The sequence below is a fragment of the Cavia porcellus genome, unplaced genomic scaffold (assembly GCF_034190915.1).
Source record: "Cavia porcellus strain 051 isolate PalLab524CR breed Dunkin Hartley unplaced genomic scaffold, mCavPor4.1 scaffold_22, whole genome shotgun sequence".
Lineage (NCBI taxonomy): Eukaryota > Metazoa > Chordata > Mammalia > Rodentia > Caviidae > Cavia > Cavia porcellus.
The window spans coordinates 28,674,252-28,696,835 of record NW_026947505.1 but is presented as its reverse complement, the minus strand read 5'-3'; the positions used below and the strand labels follow the sequence as shown (position 1 = coordinate 28,696,835).

The following is a 22,584-nucleotide window of genomic DNA, read 5'->3' as shown; positions in this document are numbered from 1 at the left end:
CTGCATTGCAAAACAGAAGAAAAAAAAAGTTCCCCATAAAAACAAACAGCTATGGAAAAGATGGTAGAAACTAACTTCCATAGGGAAGAAATGTTCCAAACTGCCTCTGTTATAGTACCTATAATTAAACATCTGGTGACTTCCTCTATTATGTGGCAGGCTTTTTGAAGTCAAAAACCATGTCGTAAGGGTCTATAACTCAGTTCCTCACTCAGGGCCACAGACATCCATAACATACTTTTTAAATGGAAGTATGTACTTGAGCATAAGGGTGGCCAGCTGTGCATCTATCTCAGTAGCTGCACTGGGGGAATACAGGAAGCAATCTCTGTGCTTACCTAGTTGGGACAATAATGGCAAGGTGTGCGCACATGTGTCGAAGTGTAAATGGGTGGGTTTTACTCACATATGTACCACAGTACATTTTTTTGTGTATATGTGTTTTATTAAAATGTTTTGATTTTCTTCTGATTTTTCATGTAGAATTAGCCCAATTAAATACAACAGTGCATAAAAATCTGCTACTACAACTTTGGGAGGGGGCTGAAAGTGAGTCATCAAGCAACAGGGGTACCAGCGTCTTAGATTACATAAACCAAAGTTAGCAAGACACAACAGATAGAGAAATGAGAAAGAAGACCTCAATTCAGATAAAGAAGAAAACACTAATGTAAATAGATTCAGGCATAGTCAAAATGCTACAAAATGGCCAACAACCCAAAGTTAGAAATAGGCTGGAAAATGTCTTGCCAGGGGTAAACCTACTGGACAGAAGGCGACATTCTGATTGAATATTACACACTGTACTGGATGATACGTTACAAGATATTTGGAAATATGCTAATAATGAAATACAAGTAAAATATTTGATAACCATCAATAGTAATGCTCAAAAATATATTTATCATGACACCTCATTACCTCAACTGAAAGCCTTCACAGCAGAACTCTATTCTAATCCTCAGAATCTAAAGGATTATGGAGAAGTGACAGATGTGGCACTGAGATTTTTAGAACAATAATGACACTCAAGAGATTTAGTTTCCTTCAAAACTGCCTATGTTTTGACAACAAAAAGACGGCTGAGAAAAAAAAAATAATCCAGCAATTTGGCTGCATTCACTCATGTTTTGAAAGCTTTGGTTTGAACTGTCAAGCAATTTGTACACAGTCCGAATACATGACAATTAAAAAACTAGTTTCATCATTTCGTGGTTGTTGATTTTGGCAATAAATGCCAAATAAATCATCCAAATACAGAATAAAAACATATGCCCTGGTAGATGTGCTGATATTTTACACCTTGGATTTAGAATTTATTCTGGAACTCAGCCATCAGGTTTTTATTCATGTAATAATAAACTATAGATGTTATGATCAGACTTTTTGGACCTATTTGAAAAAACAACACAAATGTTACATTCAACAATTGGTTTACTAGTTACCCACTGATGTTACATTTGCTATAAGAACACCAGTTGATCAACATAGGAAGTCTTTGTAACAACAAAGGTGATATTCCTGAAAAAATGTTGTAAGTTCACAATACAGAAATTTATATTACAATCTTTGGATTTCAGAGAACATAACACTGGCCTACTATTGGTGAAGAAAAAAAAGGTAGTAATGAAATTATTGACTATGATGATAAGACTGACAGTGAAACCAGTACGGTGGTGTATACCATAATCCCAGTACTTATGAGGATGAGGCAGGAGGATCCAGTGAGTTCAAGGTCAGCCTGTGCTACACGCCAGACCATCTCAAAACAAACAAACACTGATAGTGAATCTTCAACACAAATGCAGTAACTATGATGTCATTCAAAACACAAAGCACGGACCAATGGTTGTGTTTTGCTCAATTCTAAGCATGTCAGACATACAGTTTTCAAAGAAAATAACAAGCGCAAAATATCAGGGAAAATTTTCTTAAAAGAATTAGGACTAGAATTGATAAATGATCAATTACAACAGAGGAAGAACAGTATGCATCTGCCAAAAAACTTCTCAAAAAGAATTCTGGAGCAGACTGGTGAACAGACAACTGAAACATTACAAGAAACTAAGAAAACAAGACCAGCAAGATGCCAAGTATGTCCCAGCAAAGATGACAGTGAAACAAAGCAGTGACACTGTTCTCATGGATGAAAACTGTCTGAGGTGTGATAACTGAAGATAATTTCTGTAGTACAACTTCATTTGTATTTTCTGAGGTACACACAGGAATTTATTTCTGCTGTTATTTCATTTTCCTGTTAAGCGGGCATTGTGCAACATAATAGGAAGCTTCTCCAAAAGAGGAAGACAGAGAGGCGCTAAGTAAGGCCTGCATAACAGGAAAGGAAAGCTGACATTCGCTGTCAGTGTGAGACCTGGGCATGCAACTCCCTGTTATCATGTGCGAAGAAGACTGCCTTAGGTGTGATAACTGAAGCAAAGGTTATTTCTGTGGTAGAGTTTTGTTTGTATTTTCACTGTAGTTCACACAAGAATTTATTTCTGCTGTTATTTTTTAGATCTGGTAAGCAGGTTAAACAGTTGAAAGTGAAAATGTTGATGTTTATTCTAAACATGTTACAAAAAATTTTAATATTTTGATATTTTATTTTCTTGTTAAGTATATACAGTGTTTAATAAAGCTCATAAAATTAAAATTAGTAATTCATCAACAGAAATGTTTCTAAAAAATAAATGTGGGTGTTGTACACCCGCCATAATGTGCTTTTCAAAAATTTTGGGTGATGATCCTGGGGCTACAGGCCTAACGGCTCAGCACTGCATCTGGCAAAGAGTAGATGCTCAATTATTATATGGCAAATCAATGCTATAAAAATTCAACGTTTCAACCTTACAGCTACATGAAATGTCATATACCTAGAAACTGAAACGCTTTCTTTTTATTTTAGTCATGGAAAAATTTTGTTATGCCAAGCAGGGAACATTACTTCAAAAGCTTCCATTACTTTCACATGAATGAGAAAGAGCTAACAGACAATTTCTTTCCTGAGAGCCTTTTAACAGAATATCCATGAAAATGGTGACATAATAAGTAAACTTATATGTTTTTTAAATTTGTAAAGCTCCACAAGGAATGTGTTTAAGCAGCTCCACAAAAACTCCCCAGTATTTAGCAATGACATTTAAACTCAGAAAACTCTCAGATCTGGCAACTATTAGCACTACACATGAAACATTTAAGATATACAAAAGGGCAAAAATAGAACAATGTACATCTATAGTCAGCTTCAAAAATAAACACTACAAGTGACATTTCCCCCATGTTATCTCTTCCAAATCACATCTTTATCCCTACTTTCTAGAGAATCATGTGGTTCTGTTTCTTGTTTAACAGATATTTAAAGGACCAATTCAATTTTTAAAGACAACTGATGTCTTCTATTTCGAGTCAGTTTTGCTGTTTTCCTAGCAAATTTCCTATTTCTTCTTAATCTTTAAATTGACCAGGCATATTAGTCCTTATGGTCTCTTAATAATCTTTTAAACTCGCTACTATAGTACATTCTCTTTTCCCTAGTATCATTTATTTCTTTTTGTTCTTCTCAATCTTTTCCAAAGTTTTTCCTACTTTGGAAAGTCACTTCAGAGAACTACCACTAGTTGATCCTCTTGATTTCTTAAATTATTTGTGTATTTTTAACATTTCTTTCTTTTATAAATTTATTCTATTCTTATTTCTTATGCTGGAAAGTATTTAAGTTGAATGTTTAATACTTAGGTTTTTACTGTTTTTCTTTTAGGAACATTTAAGGCTATTGTACCAGACCATAACTGAAGTGAGACACATATTTTCATTATGCCTCGAGTCCAAGACATTTTAATTTCTATCGACATTTTTCTTGGGTTTATTTATTTAGAAGTCCTTGTTTCTAGAAATGCAAGTTTTTAAAGCTTATCAGTAATTGAGGAGATGTTAACTTAAAAGAATAAGATACAATTTATTTATATCAGCAAATAACAAACTGGTGCAAAGGTGTGAGTAACCCAGCATTCTCTTATAATATAGCACAAAGAAATTCTACAGAAGGTAATCTGACAGTGGCTAGCCAAATAATGTAAATGATACATATACATATACGGAATTTCAGTTAAAGGGTACACAACTGTCTCGAGAAACCAACTGTGTACACAAATCTTGTTAATAGACAACCTATAGTCTGGCTTAAGTACAGCCTAGGAGACTGGCTTAGGTCCAGCACAGTCTCATTTAAAACACTAGTAAATATATTTTAATGAAATATAAAAATGCAAATTTAGATATTTTAGACAATATTGTCTTTTAGAGTAAGGAAAATTACCTAATTTTCATGAGTTCATTTTGGCTTATGTGTCTATAAATGCACTTAAATACGTACAGCTGCCAAAATATTAACAATTATTCTATTCAGAGACTTAGCACATCAGAGTGACTCTGGCCCCTCCCCAAACTTTATATTTTTTAGTCAAGTCTAATAATGAATATTTAAAGTGTCAAATACTTATTAGTTTTATTATACGAAAAATAAAGTTATTTCTATTTTAAATGAAAGTAACTTGCCCACTACCCAGGCCTAAAATTAAGACATTAATAAAGTATTTTGTCTTCTTTCTCAAGTAAATGCCTAATATAAGTTTGATTTGTCAAATATTACCTCCTAGTAAGTTCAAATCTATAGCTGTCCTATTTTTAGGAAATAGCATTTCTAGCTTTCTATAAAAATGGACCATATGAGCTAAAACAGCTTTCCCCTTGCTCAATGATTTCGTGGACAAAAATATATTATGTTTTAAGTCTTCTGGTCAACGCCGCCAACTTTCTTGTTGTATCCAAAAACGTTACTTTAGCAACTATAATAACTGCCACCTTAAGCCATCACCTGGAAAACACCGCCACCTCCTGGCTCTGAAGACGAACTTCATCAGACTCCAATGTCCAAAATTTTCCAGTAAACAAAGCAATAACCTTAAAATCTAACTGGAAGTCCAAAAATGAAAGCTGATTCCACAAAAAGGTAGAATCTCCTACTTCAAGTATGTTCAAGTTGTAGCTGAGAATACTGAATAAGGGGCTTCAAAAATTTAATCAAAGCATAGCATTCTCTTTCCCTTTTAGAAAGAGAATAGCCCTTGATGTCTCCTTAGAGTATGGCATAAATTGTACAAGAAGGGGCTCGATGCAGTGTTTGCATTTAGCTGTATGCACTGGGCCAGTTACCTAACTTTAAAGTTTTCATTTCGCTGCAGATGAAGACAGTATCATCTGTACCTCCTGGGATGCTTTTACACACTAACTATGATTATGTATGGCAGTATTGTAGCACACAGTACGTGTGCATTTAAGTGACGGTTGTCACTGTTTGAAGGATTCATGGACAACTGAATAATGTAGCTATATAATGAATTAATAGAAAACTGGAGAATGGTCAGAGCAACAGATGGAAAATATATTACAATAGGTTCGGCACTAGTCAGCACACTACAGCAATCTCTTTTGTAGGTTTTACTGGAACACGGCCACATTGTGTGTTTTTGTAGTGAAATGTGCAGCACAGCTGAGTGGGGCTGACAAACACCGAATGACAGACAAGTCTAAAATGTTCACTATGTGGTCCTTTAAGAAAAAGTTAGCTGTTTTCTAGGTAAACTCAATGACGCACTATCAATAATACTAAAGTCTGTATTTTTAATTAAAATGAACAAACTAGTATGATATACTTGAAGGTAACTTGGCTGATGTAAGTGGATCTAAATGTCTCTGATAACAGATGACACGAGGAAAAATAATTTTGTAGGTGAAGTAAGAGTAGTTACGGAGATTAACATGCTTATTTCATAGAGATTATGCTAAAATATCCAAGAGAGAATGTGACCTGTAACATACCTTAACTTTAAAATATAGGTATCTTTCACAACCTGAACCCAGTAACATATTTGGTAAAGTTTTAGTTGACTCCCTTGAAGTTTGAAATTTTGTCATAAGGACTAAACAAATTTAGATAATATATTCTGAAATACGGCAACTAATTCTAAAATTCCAAGAGTTTAACATAAAAGATAGAAACAATATTGCTGGGGATTAGCTCAGTGGCTTACGGCACCTGCCTGGCAAGCGCAAGGTTGTGAGTTCAATCCCGGTACCAAAAAAAAAGGGGGTTGGAGAGACAAAGTGTCTTAGAAATTACATAATAAACTTTCATTTTAATTATAGAACTACTTTGTTCTATAAGATAAGCAATCATCAAAGGCTGAACTTCCCACTTTGCCCTCAACATACAATCAATCACACAATCAGGTTCCAAGGGGCAGTAGAGGAGTGAAGTTAGATGCACGACAGTAAGTCAGATGAATATAACCTTTAACTTGGCTTGGCAGGGTCACATTCTATCACTGGGACATTTTTTGTTTAGCTCTAGAATTTATACTTTAGGAGTCAATCCTTAGAGTAGCATTTTTGTATAGTAAATGAAAATATTAACACTATGAGGTCACAAAAGAATTCGTATTTTCCAAGGAAAAGATTATATAATATTCATATCATATAAACATTCAATACATACCTAAGTAAAAGTGAAACTATTTGATATATAAAACTCTCATCGTAACATTACGTTAAACAGAGATAGTCTTCATGATCATCTAAATGCCAAGTCTGATGATTGGTAAGCATGTAGTATCCAAGTCAATAACCTGCATTAAAATGATTATGATTTTTATGGAAATTAACAACAAATCTGAGGGCTGCCAGTAAGTTTCTATTTAAAAAAAATACAACAACAGTAAAGAGGAGTGTATTTTATGCTTCAGTCTGAAATTATCTGTAATGCTAAAAGGTAGTAGCGGTAGACTGAAATGATGCCGACTTTCTGAGTAAGTCCTTATGGAAAGATGAATTCAGTGGTTTATGTAGTCATGAAATAGTTCTGGCTGGGAAAATGAAGTATTTTATAACATAAAAATGCAAAATCTAGTATCTATCCCATCTCAATAATGTTTAAACAGCAGCTTAAGAATTTCACTGTTTCAACACAGAAACAAAGAAACAAAATTTGGACTTGAAGATGATATTCACAATCATAATGGAAGGTGTTATGTATTAAGAACTGGTGGTCAACTTAATGCCAAATGGATTATATCACCATGGCACAAGCATAGATACTCCACCCGTGGAAAGTTGCCAGCATAAATAAGAGGGGTGGAGAAGGAGAAGGAAGGGGTTAATGCATTATTGCATTGAAGCATTGAGGTACAGTGGGTTCTCCTGGAGAAACTCTGGTCCTCATAGAGCACTGCTTCCTGGCTCTGGAGGGGAAGACGTGTGCCATTTGGTCTCCAGGATGAACTCGTCACACTGGCTTCCTGGCATGTACTCGACTGTGCTTGTCATCAGAGGAGCTTGGGGCCTCCGTGTCACTGAGGATGGCTGTGGTGCTTTTCAGGGTAGCCCTGGTCTTTGTTGTGAGTGTGACTTCGCAGCTCCAGCACAGAACCCTTATCTCACCAGCACAGCTCCTTCACCCAGCTAGCATGGACTTTCTGGCTTCCACTGCTGACCTTTGGGCCTTCCCTGCATGGATCCGTAAGAGACTGGCGTGAGTCCTTCTTGTGGGCTCTAGACCTCCAGTTGGACTCATGGGAGGCACTGTCATGAGCTCCAGGTTTTCATCTGGACTCAAGTGGGACATTGCTATGGGATGTAGGCCATTGACTAAACATTCTATGTCTTTGGTGTTGTGGATAGATTTCTTGCATTTTCTTGTGTTGACTCTCAGTGACCATCATAAAACAGTACTATAAACTCCATGTCCTGATTCTAATTGTTCTCTGTGTACAACCCCTAACTATAACAGAAAGTATGTGACAGTGCACTGACTGCTCCTATTTTCATTTATAAAATGCAAATAATACTATCCATTTCATAGGAGAAATAATGAAAACCTCACAAGCTCTATCAAAGTAATGTCACATTAGTCAATGTTAATATTAACACTGATTTCAATTAATGTACTACTGTAGATACCAAGAGGGGAAAAAGGCTTACGATAGGCTTTTAAGTTGAAAATACCTTACTATTTGAAGCCTACTGAGCAGCCCAGTGTAGCAACACAGTCCACTATAGACTACTGGCAGTCTCCTCTTGATTCAGTGGCTGATGGGGAGCTGTGGCTTAGTGATGCTACACAGCATCTCAAGCGTATCTCACTGCATACGGCTAACCATGGAAAAGCTTGAAATTCAAAACACAAAGTTTTTGCACCATTGTAAAGCAAACCACAGTAAACCATGAGCCACCCATATCTTACTGACTATAACTTTAAATTCAGGGATTCAAACTCAAAGATGAGAAATTAGGCACAATTATTCCTCATTATATGCAAAAGCAAGATTTATTTTGCATTTCTTAGTATTTCAAGTAAATTGTCTTAAAGATGATAGAATGTCATTTCTGGTTATATAAATAGTTAAAAAATCCACCCATAAATCACCCATAAACATTTAAGGTTTTTTTCTGTTTACACAGGCACATGTTTTTAGGCTGCTAGATCCATATCTATATCTGTGCATATTAAACAAGACAGACATACATATGCTGTCTTACCTTGCCACACAAGCACTTTATACAAATCTTTGATAACTTGAGATATTAAAAATAACCATACTCAATTAGTTGATTTTTTTTACTGCAGACTAATCACCTGTATTTCTTTGAGATTCTCTCACATTTTTTTCAAATTTCTTACTGATTTATAAATACCCATACATGTAGCTTTATCTATTTTTTCTACTGAAAGTAATTTATCTCTATTTCTGCATGCAACTAACTTCTACTTGTGTAAAGCTCTGCATTACTTTCATTCAATTAGTTCCGTAACAATGAACTGGCAATCTAACCCTCAGACCCCATGCCAGAAGATAGGGACCCAGCAGTAAATAGGCCCTGGGAAAGAAACCACGCTTTCAGTGTTGAGCTAAGACTAAGCACTACCCAGATCTGAAGGAGGGGCAGCAGAGCTAACTGGGGGAGGAACTGAAGAGAAAAGGAAGGTTAAGATTAGGCGGAAACTTGGGTTGGGATCAAATCATGCCTTATTCCAAGTTACAGAATTTCACATTTACTCCAAGAGAACTGGTGACCTAAAAGAGAAGCAAGAAAAATGACATACAGACTTGTATTTAAAAATACGCATCACTGCCATTTGGGCAATTGGAGGACTAGAAAAGGTAAGGACACTCTGGTAGGCTTCACTATCACAGTACAACAGTGTGGTCCAGAGGCTGGTGATGGTTGAAGGTGGAGGGCAGTGGACAGAGACATTCTCAGGAGACATAGTAAACAGGGCTTTATGATTAATACGGGGATGGAGGACGACTTCAGGTTTGTAGCTTAAGCTACTACGGGCTGACACAAGACACACCGGAGGAGGTGCAGGTTTGCACTACAGGCAACTGCTCTAGACACTGAATAGAAGGAACTCGTTAGGTATTCAGGAGGAGAACAGAGTAGATAATAGGAGAAGAGTCCATTGCTCAGGATAGGTCTAGGTCTAGATTACAGACAAAATTTGGAAATCTAAGTACAGAAGGCAATTCAAATCATCACTGCTAAATTAAAAAACGAACAAACAAACAAAAAACACAAAAGAAAGAAACTGAGGGATCTGATACCTGAGACTGCGCCAAGCGTCACTATGCTAAGGCCCACTGCCAGGTTACATGTCTATCTTTATCATGGCAACTTTGCACACTATCTTCGAACTTTAAGTAGTTCCCATTTACATGTCCGCTGGTTAGATAATGAACTCCTTAGAAACACAATCAAACTTCACTTGCTTCTGTACCCCAATCCCAGCATGGTTCCCAAGGTACTACACACATTCAATAAAAAGTCTACAGAGCTTAACCGGTTAGTTTGAGATTATTTTAAAAAAACAGTGCTTACACACACACAACGAACACCGTGGGTTAAACCCACATCTACATTATGACCCAGATGACCGAGGGGAAGTTGCCAAGGCACTGAACTCCACCTCATTATGCTCATTTGTGAGCTATGTCCAGTAACTCAATCTACCAGAGACTGCTGTGAAAATTCATGCAGTAAAATTTCATGCAGTGTGCTCAGCACAGGGCTCCTTTACAGTTAGCCACTGCCACTGTCACCACTATTACCTCCTCCCTTCATCTTCCATCGACAGAAAAATGTTCAAAAGTGGAAAGGATTTCTAGTTAATCATTGCAGCCCCTCAAGAGGCTGCAATTGTGTTTTCGGAATACAAAAAGAGACCATGTTTCTTCAACTTTAAAGCAAGGGTAAATTTTTTTAAAAATTCAGATATAGCTAGTAAGTCAAATTAGTATTGGGAGAAAAAAGCCCCTAAATTTAATCATTAATTAAGAAAAAGATAACAAAAAGTCACTTCAAACAAAAACAAATAGTTGACTGTGAAGTTTTTCTTTAGGTAGGAGGTGTAGGGGAAGGCCATGAAGGAAATGAAAAAGATATTACCTATAAAAGTACGGAATTCAGAAGTGCAGTAATTTATGATATTCAATTTAAAAATTAAGATTAAGATGTTCACTTAATTTAACTTGTAAGGTATCAGTTTTCTTGAGAAGGTCTTCCATGTGTTCCCATTTTCACTTAATATAAACTACCATTTTAAAAACTAAAACATTCCACCTCTTTACGAAGAAGCTTGATGTATTTCCTAATTACTCGTAACAGGAAGCTGTAATTTATAAAACTAATTTAGCCATTGAATTAATGCTGAAACAATTTTCAAAATATTATTTTACTTGCAAGTATAAATGTTAATTACTGTGTAGCTAACGAACTAAACAAATTCCCTTCTAGCTTCTGGTTGGCATAAGAGTTAGCATACATCAAGATCAGGCCTCCTGTTCTCTGATTATTATTTCAAGGATGTGAATGCAATGTCCTGAACCGCTCAACTCATCAAAAATTTAATCAAGAGAAAGTATAGCAAAGAAAAAGAGTGAAATTTCCTATTTGGACAGTTTTCTTTTAATAATTTTCAGAGGGTTATCAGTAGCATGTTAAGAAAGGGACTAAGAAATGAGTTTTTAGAAAAACGGTAAAATTCAAACTTCTCTTGTCAAAACATAGCACAGAGTGAAAAAATACAGTGTAATTAAGGAAAACAGGACTGCAAAATGGATACCCTTCCCTCACGTAGGCCCTTTTACCAAAGCTGATCAGATTTGAGGAACTAAAGAGAATGTCACTCAAAAAAGATAATACAGAGAGCTTAGCTACAGGTCCGAAGACAGTTTTTAAAATTTAAAATTAGAAACATTATAAGTCCCTGCCTGGCAAGTGCAAGGTCCTGAGTTCAATTCCTGATAGAAAAAAAATCCGAAACACTGATTTTAAAGTAGCACAACAGTAAGGTGAGTAATTTGATAACATTCAATTAAGAATTCTTTCATAGATGGTATTACAAGAATAAGGAAGTTTTCTGGTCTAGTCAATTTTTCTTTATTGTTAAAAAAATACTAAAGACAGATTGTATAAGGAAAATAGCTTTAGTTAGCAAACAATTTGGGAGATTCAAGAACGTAGTGCTACCACCAACCTGTTCAGTTTTGGTGACGGCCTCCTTGCAATGCAGAGTACCAGAGGACCAGACGGGGGCCCACGTGTTAATTAAAGTCCATGTGTTGTTTTCCATGAAGTCCCCAGTCATGAATCCACTCTAATAACTTCATCGAAACCCAATCTTTCCCAAAGGCACCACTCCCTAACCACCACGGTTAGCATGACATTTCATCCTCTTAATATCAGTAACATAAAACTTTAGGGTTACCTGATTTAGGGGAAACCATATTCAAATCACAGCAAGAACACTGGTTCCCCACACATTCTGACTTCACTGACCTTGGCTGGGTCCTAACTTTAGGTCATTTGTAAGATGTTTCTCATGGGCAGGCAGCTGAGAACCACTGGGTAAAACACCATAATAGGTAACCAAGATGGAATTTCCCTTTCAGAAAGTCTTTACAAAGGGCCATATTCTTGTATCAGGGACTCTTTATCATAGAGAACATCAAGATTTCTGTACTCTGTTTACCATGGCTTGTTTCCTGAACTACACTCCTGCTCTAAACTGGCACAATCTGCCTTCTGCCTCTCCATAGTACAAAATGTTACAAATGAGCATGGATCGCATCGCGGAGGCCGAGGCCGTGGCGCAGCTGAAACTCCCTCCTACTGGAAGGCTCCAGAGCCGAAAGCGCTGGGAACCTGCGCTGTTTTGACTTTCAAAACTCTCCTTTGCCACTCCCACTCCGGCCTTGGAGTTTTCCTCCATCTCAAACATTTCTGTCTGTTCATTAAATTCAAAGTTCTTTGCTGAAGTCTACAGCAGTCCTCGAAAAGCTTAAAACAACAGTTCCAGAGGCTAGAAGCCCCCAGAAATTGTATACATGTGAATCCCCATGTGTGCCTGAGGAGGCCACTGCTTTTCTGATATTCTCAAACACATGTAAGACCCATAAAAACCCTAAATCCTGGTCCTCAGAAAACTTCTCAGGCTTCAAGTGCTATCCATGTGTTTTTAAAGGCTGGCTCCTACATCAAACCTCACTCATCAGAGATCTAGTTCTGTATTCCCAAGTATCTAGTAGGCACATTATTTTTAAGCCAATACATTCAAAACAAACTCACCAATCACCTCAAAAATACTTGTTCTGGCCCTTAATTTTAGTGAGTGGAAATTCCAGAATCATCTTTATCGTCCATGTTTCTCCTATGCACTTTTAAATTCCAATCTAGCTTATTTTCTGTACCAACAGTTTTATTTTAGGGTTACTTGTATGTTATTATGGCTACAGCCTTCAGATTAAATTCTCTGCTTGCAATCTCCAAGATCTACTCCATCTATCAAAAGCTACCAGAATTATCTTCCTATATTACATTCCTACTTAAAAAAAAACATGTCTTGGGGCTGGGGATTTAGCTCAATGGCATAAGCACCTGTCTTGCAAGCATGCAGTTATGAGTTTGATCCCTGGTACCAATTAAAAAAACAAAAAAAGCGAAAAACATGTCTTGGCTCTCTTAGGCAGACAAAATAGAATCTAATCTTCTTAGTTTGGAATGCATTGCACATCCCACCTTTAGTCTCCCTGTTATAACCTAATCTACTCTCAGTCTAGACTTTGTATCATCCCCCTTTCACAATTGTACACCTGTCCAGAATGCCTTTTCCCGCTCCTTCTACTAAGAAGCCCTTACAACTGCACACATGTAACTGCTGTGATGCAGAATCTGAGGGTATACAATGGGACCACAGCCTAGAACAAAATGGTCAAGCAAAGAACCCTTCTAGCAGCTACAACTCAGTGGGAAAAAGGCAACATATAGAAAGGCCAACAAAATTATCACAGAATGTAATCTAAGAAATAAAATGACAAAAGAAAGAAGTAGCTGGGCATCATGGTGCACGCCTGTAATCCCAGCACTCAGAAGGCTGAGGCAGGAGGATTGCTGCTGGTTTGAGGTGAGCCCCAGCTACATAGTGAGTTCAAGGTCAGCCTGAACTACTGAGCAAGACCTTTTCTCAAAAACAACAAATAAACAAACAAAAACCCAAAAAAGAATGAAAAGTTTAGGGTGAATTACCCAAAGAAGGCATTTCAACCATACAAAAGAAAAAATGATTTTTTAAATGAGATCTTGAAGGGTAAGAGTCAAATGCAGAAAGTTACCCTAGCAAAGCACTCAGCAAGTGAAAAGTTTTGCCTGTATTATACAGTCTACTAGCAGCACTCTGAAGTGAACTGCTTAATTGAAAAGTCTTCTTTTTTTTTTTTTTTTTTAAGCAGGGTATAGTTATGTAGTTCAGCTTGGCCTTGAACTTATAGTGATCCTCCTGCCTCAGCCTCCCAAGTGCTAGGCTTATAGGCTTGCACCACCACACTCTGTTAAATGTGTGTCTTTTGATCTTCATTCAGTAACTAGCACTTGGTCCTGAAAATTAAGCAAATGTTGCTAGATTAAATGAGTAATTTAAGAACAAATGAAAGAAATAAATGTAGGTTCGGGGATGTAGAAAGAGCAGAGTATTTTTGCAATGACAGAAAAGAATCCTAGAGACTTACTCTTTTGAGAAAGTATATCAGAAGGCATGCATTCTTTATATATTACTTATCTAAGCAGTTTTGCATTATGCTTTGAAACAATTTTCAAGGAGCCTCAAACCACTCCAGTTCTCCAACAATATCCTATTAATTCTCTATTTCACTTTCCAGTTTGTTCAGCTTAGTGCTGCTAAACCTAGCAGTTTATTACTGGTCTTACTTTAGACCTGCAAATCTTGAATAACAATTGTGTTATAGGAAATTTTAAAATACAGCAATACATTTTGATATAAGAAATTAGTTAAATTAAAACTATCTGTAGACTTTTAGCACTTCTATGATTCCATTTTCTTTCTCACCTTTTGTCACTGTATAAACATCAGCATAGAGTTACACAAACCTAGATGATATAACTTATACTATACACCTACACTAATGGTACTGTCTACTACCAAGGGCCACAAACATGTACAGCATGGTACTGTACTGGATACTGTAAGCAACGGTAAGTATTTATACTTCAAATATTTAAAAAGAAAAGGTACAGTAGAATGCCACTAGGTGGCCCATGATTATCATTATACAGATGATTTTGTTCTGTACATTAAAGTAGAACCTTTAAAATTACTGGCCACCCAAAGGTTTTCTGTTATACTGACTAAGATTAATTTCAATAATATGCTGCTGAGAAGATGGAATTATTCATACAGCTTTTTAATCTGTTGAGCCATGTTACATCTTTGACCTCATATCCCACAACAGTAGAGAAAACAGTACCTTTGAGATCAGTGCACCAAAATCTCTGTTGAAGAAGATCTAACAAACTAGTTAGGTCGTGTCTCTTGTGACCATCCTACTCTGTGACCACCAAAGGTCCTGCAACATGTTCAGCTTAAGAGAAAATGAAGGGATTCTCAATACAATTTCTCTAGGCTATATATGTACACAAGAAACTCGCTGTAGCTGTAAGCGTGAGAGAAAGAGGCTTTGGGGTTTATGCATCGCATCCAGCAAATTACAAAGGATGAAGTGGTTCTTCTTCCACAGAAGCTTCAAGTTCACATACGTTCTATAAATGCTGAGTATAGCCATAAATCAAAAACCCATCTTCATATTTATGCTTTCGAGTTACACACTGGCTTTGCCATCTTCCTATCTGAAGGGTACAACACTGGTTCCCGAAAGGTTTTGGTGGAAAGTACAGTAGGGAAACATTAATGATGTGTTAGATCCTAGTCTCAAAACAAGTTTTACTGTAGACAACAGTATTGACACCCTAGAGGCGGACTTTCTTAAAAATTTCCTGACACAGACACCAGAGCATATGTATCTATATATAGTTATGCCAAAAAAATTATTTCTCCCCTTATCTCAATAATTTTTAGATCAAAAATTCATGACTATGATGATAATGTTAATATCAAAACTAAGCCTATGATAGCCAATCTTGCAGTTCAACTTAACCTAATCTCTAGACTTCACTCTCTTTAAACAGAAAAGTAAAAGTCACACCTCTACACACAAACATGTATTTGCCAATCTCCTGAGTATATGGGATTGTAACAAAACAACTAAAACAAAATTGGCACTCATGGAAGAAAACGGTATAAAATTTTAACCTACATATTTAAGGCAAATATAACTTTAATAATATATTTTATATAATCTGTATTTTATGAAATATATTTCAACTAAAAACAAAACATAGATATTAGACAAAACAGGAAAGATTCTGCAATTCATTGTTTAACATGAAACATTTAATTTTAAAAAGTTAACTATCTCTACAGTAATCTAAACAAAACTAAAATTATCAATGTCTTTGGTTAGGTAGCCTCCATATTTGGTTTTAACTTTACTATAAACAAACAATTTTGCAACCCTTCAAAGTCATTCAAGGACCACTTGAATTACTGGAGCAGAACAGCAATTCTAGCCATTTCTAAAATTACAAGGAAGTTTCTATTTAGAGCAAATATAGTGACACAGAAAACTCAAGTTAAATGTCTTGACGATGACACTAACAAGGTTCAAGTTTACCACCAAATAAGGTGAGGTAAGTAAAACAACAGTCTTCTAAAGAAGGACTAATTCTGTTACATGAAACCAATGGGGTCTATCCCTTTTATTCAGAAGTCCCACACAGCTAAACAACCGGGCAAGTCCTCAGGGAAATAGCATTTCAATAGCTGCAACTCTGCGCCAGACCAGGCTTTGTTGGCTTTCTTTTTCCAAGAAACATAGATGTCGCCCTTTACTTAGTCCATCTGCCTAAGTGATAACCAGATGTCTGTGTCACAATTCGAAATTTAAAGAAAGTACCCTCCCCTCTCAAAATCTAACCACAAAGTCCAATGGTCCATGATTAAAAAAAAAAAAAAAACCCTACAAAACTTTAGTAAAAGCCTGTAAACAAAAGAAACACACACACACAAAACCCTACAAAACTCTAATAAAAGCCTGTAAACAAAAGAAACACAGCATTCAAACAATCTAACACTTCACCTTCAAAGCAATATCTAGTACCACTAAGAGTATTTGCTATTATTTTTTAAGCTCTTACCTAAAGTTATAAGTGATTTCTACTTAAATCTCATAGAAGCCCTATGAGGCAGTACTAATGAGGAAGTGCAGATGAGGAAATTGGGGTTTAGGGCACTGAAACACGTCTGTCCGAGGCCATACCACTAACAAGCAGAGATATGAGGCTAAACACAAGCCGCTTGACCCAGAGCCCAGGCTGTTAAATGTTATACCAATGCTAATCCAAAGAAATGTAACTGATTCAAATCGAAACTTGTCTCAATGAAAACAGTTGCAATTTACCAGGAAGAGAAAGGGAAACAACCAATTTTCTGGAACTGATGGCAATAGATATTCTGCTTTACTTCTTTTAAGATGTGAAGTCCTCACCAAATTACATCAAAACAAACCATGGCCAATGTCTATAGCCAGTTATCTATCATTTTAGGCATCAACTATGAGATTTTGAAAAAGTTCACCTCATCCACTAGATAAGCATCTGAAATGAAATCAAAGTATCATTTCCACATACTAAAAGGGTTAAAACTTCAAAATGTGCATATACATCTATCAAAAAAGTTCACCTTATCCACTAGGTAAGTATCTGAAGTGAAATAAAAATAAACATCATTTCCACCTAGGAACATGTTAAACTTCAAAATATACACATACAAGATAAGACCATACAACATGATAGTGATTCATAGTCCTGGCCTTCAAAAAATGTATAATGTAGCAGGCAAGATGACATCTACACACAAAGAACTATAATATCAAGGAGTATGTAACAATTCAATTAGGTGTGTCACCAGCACATGTCCTGAGAAAACTCTTTAACACATGATCTAATTTGCAATATTCTTTTTCAGTGAATATTCACTGCATGGTGAAATTAACCAACAGCTAAACTTTTGGTCTTTATTTTTTGGTGAAATTTAAGTTTTGTTATTGATTTCTCCTTGAAGGTAGATCGGAACTGTCCCACACATTGTCTTAGTGTTTTAAAATATTTAATAGCACCACCGGCAACACATTTCTAGCACAATTATTAGTATGTAATAAAACTAGCCATGTAATCCAAATTCTCTATTTATCACCTGTTAGTCACAAATAAACACCAGCTGAGCAGAATTTCTGATGTGACCTGATTCCTTTCCCCTAATGACATATTTCTGGAATCTTACTTTTTAATAACTATACAAGAACAAACATTTTATCTGCCTAAGGAAAGATCTGACTGTGTCAAAATACAGAATTCAAATTTGTCATGTAGCCTGAAAAGATCTCAGATGTACATACATAAAGGTTCTCAATCTCCTAAACTGGGAGTTATGTGACTAAAGCAAATCTTGGACTACTCAAGTTATGTATGTCAGTCAACTGTTCTTTTTATTGTTTTTTTTAATACTAATCACATTTGAAAAAAGTTGGCAGCTTATAGTTTACATCCCTAGGATAAAAAGTTAAAATTTTAGGCATCAATTAGATTTTGAAAAAGTTCACCTCATCCACTAGTGAGTATCTGAAGTGAAATAAAAAAAAAAAAAAACATGGTTTCTACCTCATAACAAGTTAAACTTCAAAATATACAAATATAGGATAAGACCATACACCATGATGGTGATTCATAGTCCTGGCCTTCAAAAAATGTCTAATTTAGCAGGCAAGACGATATCCACACACCAATAACTACAATACCGAGCAGTATGTAATAAAAATATGTAAAAGTCAAACCATGTCTTCACTTTTTGCTACCCATTATGTCATTTTTCTGCTTTCTACAAGCACACAAAGAGCACCCAAAGGGCAAAACATCTCTCATCCAGTTATGAACACCTCAAGTGCCATCAGGCATATAAAAGGTACAACAACAGGAATAAATTTCAAGGAATATTTACTAGTTCAAGTGTCGCAATATAGCTAAATCTTTAAGCTACTAAAGGTTTTGACTCAGAAACATTCTACTATTTCTTCTAAAATCAATTTAAAATTTTGTTTTCACAGCAATAATTCCTTTTTTGAGTTTCTGAGACAGCGCCTCCCTTTTTAGCTCAGACTGGCTTTGAGCTCACAGTGTAGCCCAGGATGGCCTTGAAATGGCAATCCTCCTGCCTCTGCCTCTCTTGAGTGTTAGGATTACAGGTGTGCGCACATCTGGCTTCACAGCAATAATTTCATCACAGTCTATGATGCAACAGAAGGAAATCAACCACCAGGTTATTACTGGCTTCCTTTATTAAAATATAGTACTCAAAATCGATTAAGATAGTTATGTAATATTTGTTGATTTTAAAGTAACATGCCATATATATTCGTAAGTGATGACATACTCCAGAAATACTATGTTTCACTGTTGCTTCTACTTTATAGAAAATTCTGTACCTTCTACACATAGATACATTTACATAGAAAAAATTTTGTTTTGTTTCGTGAAACAGGGTCTATGTAGTGCGGGCTGGCCTTGAACTCACATTGCTCCTCCTGTCTCAGCCTCCCAAGTACAGGTGTGAGCTACCACACTTGGCTCTACATGACAATTCTGATGTGACTTTTTCCCACATAAAGAAAAATGTGGGGAAATACGCTTAAGTCATTTCCTCAAATTTGGCAAGCATACTTTTAGTCAAATATTCAAATGCAAAATGATCATAGTACACTGATACAGAAAACAGTGTTTTTTAGAGTAAGAATAATGAAAATCTAAAGTTCAATTTAAAACCCAAAGTAGGCTCTGAGTTATTTTATTTTTAAACACACTTTCACTTAGAATGACTATGTGTACAATTACAGTACAGTATTACCACTTCTTTCAAAATTCCTTTTACTCTGAAAGGTACAAATATTTTCACAAAGACATATGCTAAAAGGCCCATAACAAAAAGAAAAACATACTAACAGCATAAAGCAATCATTTTTCATGAGACATGATGTAAGACATGGTGGAATCAAGACAACACCAAATGTTGGGATGTTGGGGCACAGCAAGGAAAGCAAGAATTGGGTTTTTTAAAAAAGGTTAAGACAGGATCTAGCCCACCCATGCACGCTCACACACACTCCAAATAGGAAGGGACAGGGCAGTAAGTTCAAAGTGGAATGAGTCTGACAGCACCCCGAGGTTCCAGGGAGTTCTTAATGCGTCATATCACGAAATAAATCCTGGGACTTAATATCCACAACGTGGGGGGCCGTGGGTCATCCCAGAATATCTTGCACAGAACAGCCTTATGAAAAATTAAACAACATCCTTTAACTCGTTAATCCAAAGACAAAAATACTGAATTTTTCTTCTTAGTCTTAAGATGCAATATATTTTCCAATGTTGACACTTTCTATTCTTGTTAAAGAAAACTGCCCATCACCTTGCACATACACGAAATTACTTCATGAAATTGAACCTAAATTTCTGATTAAAAGCTTTATATGAAAACGCTTGACTCAAAAATTCCATATTCTGGCTAGCTCTCTCTTATTTAGGAGCGTACACAGTAGCAGGTCATTACAGTTTCTGAGACTGTCGGTACAAAATCTAAAGACCGGGGACACCCAGGCTAAAAATAATGTCTTTTTGTTCAAGAGAAGCCAGCCTTGCCAAAAAAAAAAGACATGGGGGACAAACAGAAGCTGTGCTTCACATAACTGTCTCTATGATTTATCAATTTTATTTTCATCATTAATCTTCCATTTATATAGAGTGCTTTGTTCTCACTGACCACAAAAACGTTATCACTGTAGGATGCATATGTGACCTTCCCAGTGTGCCACAGGGAAACCTCATTTACTGACCTAAAATGGGTCTTGGAAAGTATTAAATCATTAAGTAGTTTGTGATGCATGGCTAAAAACACGACATAAACTGATGAATATTTAACTGGGTATATCAAACCGAATACTTTCAATCAGACAAATGCTGAAAGTTCTTTATCTGAAGGAACTGCCATTTTCTCAAACTTTGAAAGAATCTGCAAATTAAAGCAGGGTAACTGCACTTTCTGCTTATAATTCGCTTTTCAAATTTCCCCAGGGAAATTGTCATTGCTTCTTCACATATACGCCCCATACCAAGCTTGTTCTCTTTTCTTGAGCATAATTTTAAGGCATGTTATCCTAAATTTACAAGCACATTGGTTACTACCAACGTCGCTTTGGAACTGTAGGTGACAGATGCAGTCAGAGAGCTCAAAGATGTGTATGGTCTGCAGTTTGAATCTTATTCCAATGAGAGAGATGAAGATGTACATCTCGGCAGCAAAGCTTTTTTAAAAACCCGTCATTCTCATTTACTTTTCGAGCTCGTACTTGCTAATATTAAGCGATTATGCTCAGCTCTACCTACAATTCATTTTCTTTTACTCGGCTCCAAATCTTTCATCAAACCTAATTTTGGCTAATAACAATAATAAAATAAAGTGGGGCTGTTGGCATTGCCAGACTAGGAGCTCAAGAAGCCGCTACTTGGGCGCGTTCCCGCCGCTGCAGAGAGGCCGCTGGAAGTTTACTGTGAAGCAATGGATCCCCAGCATCTTTGCACTGTGGCTCTACCCCTGGATGAGGGCACTACAGAAACAGATAGGGAAATCTCGCCTCCCGGTTTTTCCCAGTGGTGTTTCACCCTACACAAGCTCCGAAAGGCGCCCCGGCAGGGCAGCCCCACCCCCACCCGTTAGCCCTAATGAGATGCCCAAATACCGTACCTCGTCCTCCGCGACCCTCTCTCCGCCACCCGGCCAGTTTCCCCCTCTCGACTGCTCTCCTCAGTCACCGCCCCCGCACGCTCACCCCCCAGCACCCGCCCTCCAGTCCCGCGCCCACAATTCCCGCAGCGGGCGCTCAAGCCGCCGGGTGCCCGCCTCCCCCGCCCAGGGTCGCCTGCGGGGTTACCGTGGGAAGACCGAGCGGCCACAGAGGACGCGGCGGCAGCGCTGCTGCCGGTTGCGTCGGATGCGAAGCAGAAGCTGAAGGACAAGGATGAGGATGAGGCGAGCGCGCTCCCCAGTCTCCATGGACCTCCCGCCCCGGCCCGTTACTAGGAGCCCCCGAGGCTCGGGCTCTGTCTTCCCGGCTTTGTTGTTCCGGGTACAGGGCGGCCGCTGCTTCCCCGCGACAATAAATAGACTAGACGCGGGAGAGCATAGAGACGGCGCGCGGAGGCTAGAGCGTCACCGGACGGGGCGCTCCTGGGCGCCTCGCTAGCCACTCATTTCCGGCTCTCACTGCTCCCGTCACTTTCTCCCGCCCCGCCCTCTCCTTTCCTTCCTCCTTCCTAGTCCGGGAGTTGGGCCCTCCCGCACTCTCGCTGGTCTGGGCGGATGTAAGAGGGCGGTGCCATAGGGCGTCGAGCCGGACTGCTTTGCTTGAGAACCACTTGAAAAGGTTTTGAAAAACGATGTATGCCTTCCATATTTTTAGCTGATTTCTAAACAGGTACATTTAAACTTGCGCATAGCGTATACTATACCTGGACTTTTTTTTTTTTTTTTTGTCAAACGTCAGAGACCCAGAATCGTCAGTGCCTTATAGACTGTAAGAATTTAGATTTTTTTTTCCAGGTGCTAGGGAAAATGGAATTTTAAGCTGGAGACTAACATGATCTAAATTACCAAGGCAATAGTTGGAGAAATGTTGTATTTTAATGGCTACTGCCGTTGCTGAAAAGTCAGTTTTAAGAGTGACAATTCTAATGGCCTTAGGGGGCGCTGGCCTTCAAGGGGACCAGGAGATGGAATCAAGCCCCAACAATTATTCTGGACTCCCTTTTGTCATGGATTTGTCAACAATTTGCTTCACTCTGGAAGTGATGTGGTTCCACTGTACCACCATTTCCTATCAATCACACTTACTGAAACACATTATCTGATGCGTCCTTCCTCTGACCAAGAAATAATTTCAAAGGAGAAAAGACAAAGAGATAAAGTCTATGGACTTTATTGCTTTTGTAATGTGTCTCATTACTCAAATGCCA

The 22,584-nt window shown here is 37.4% G+C and overlaps 1 protein-coding gene across 3 annotated transcripts in view; it reads right to left on the bottom strand.

The window, feature by feature from the left end:
- The window catches only part of Tbpl1 (TATA-box binding protein like 1), a 35,111-nt gene extending 13,346 nt beyond the window's left edge, over positions 1–21,765 (bottom strand). The window contains exon 1 of one of the 3 annotated variants that reach the window (XM_063232970.1): positions 21,504–21,765. In XM_063232970.1, the coding sequence (XP_063089040.1) occupies positions 21,504–21,625 (122 nt within the window). In that variant the 5' untranslated portion in view covers positions 21,626–21,765. Of the gene's footprint in view, positions 1–21,316; positions 21,380–21,503 lie in introns of those variants that run through there. The other 2 variants (XM_063232971.1, XM_063232972.1) reach the window with 2 other exon arrangements.
- Between the last annotated feature and the right edge of the window lie 819 nt (positions 21,766–22,584).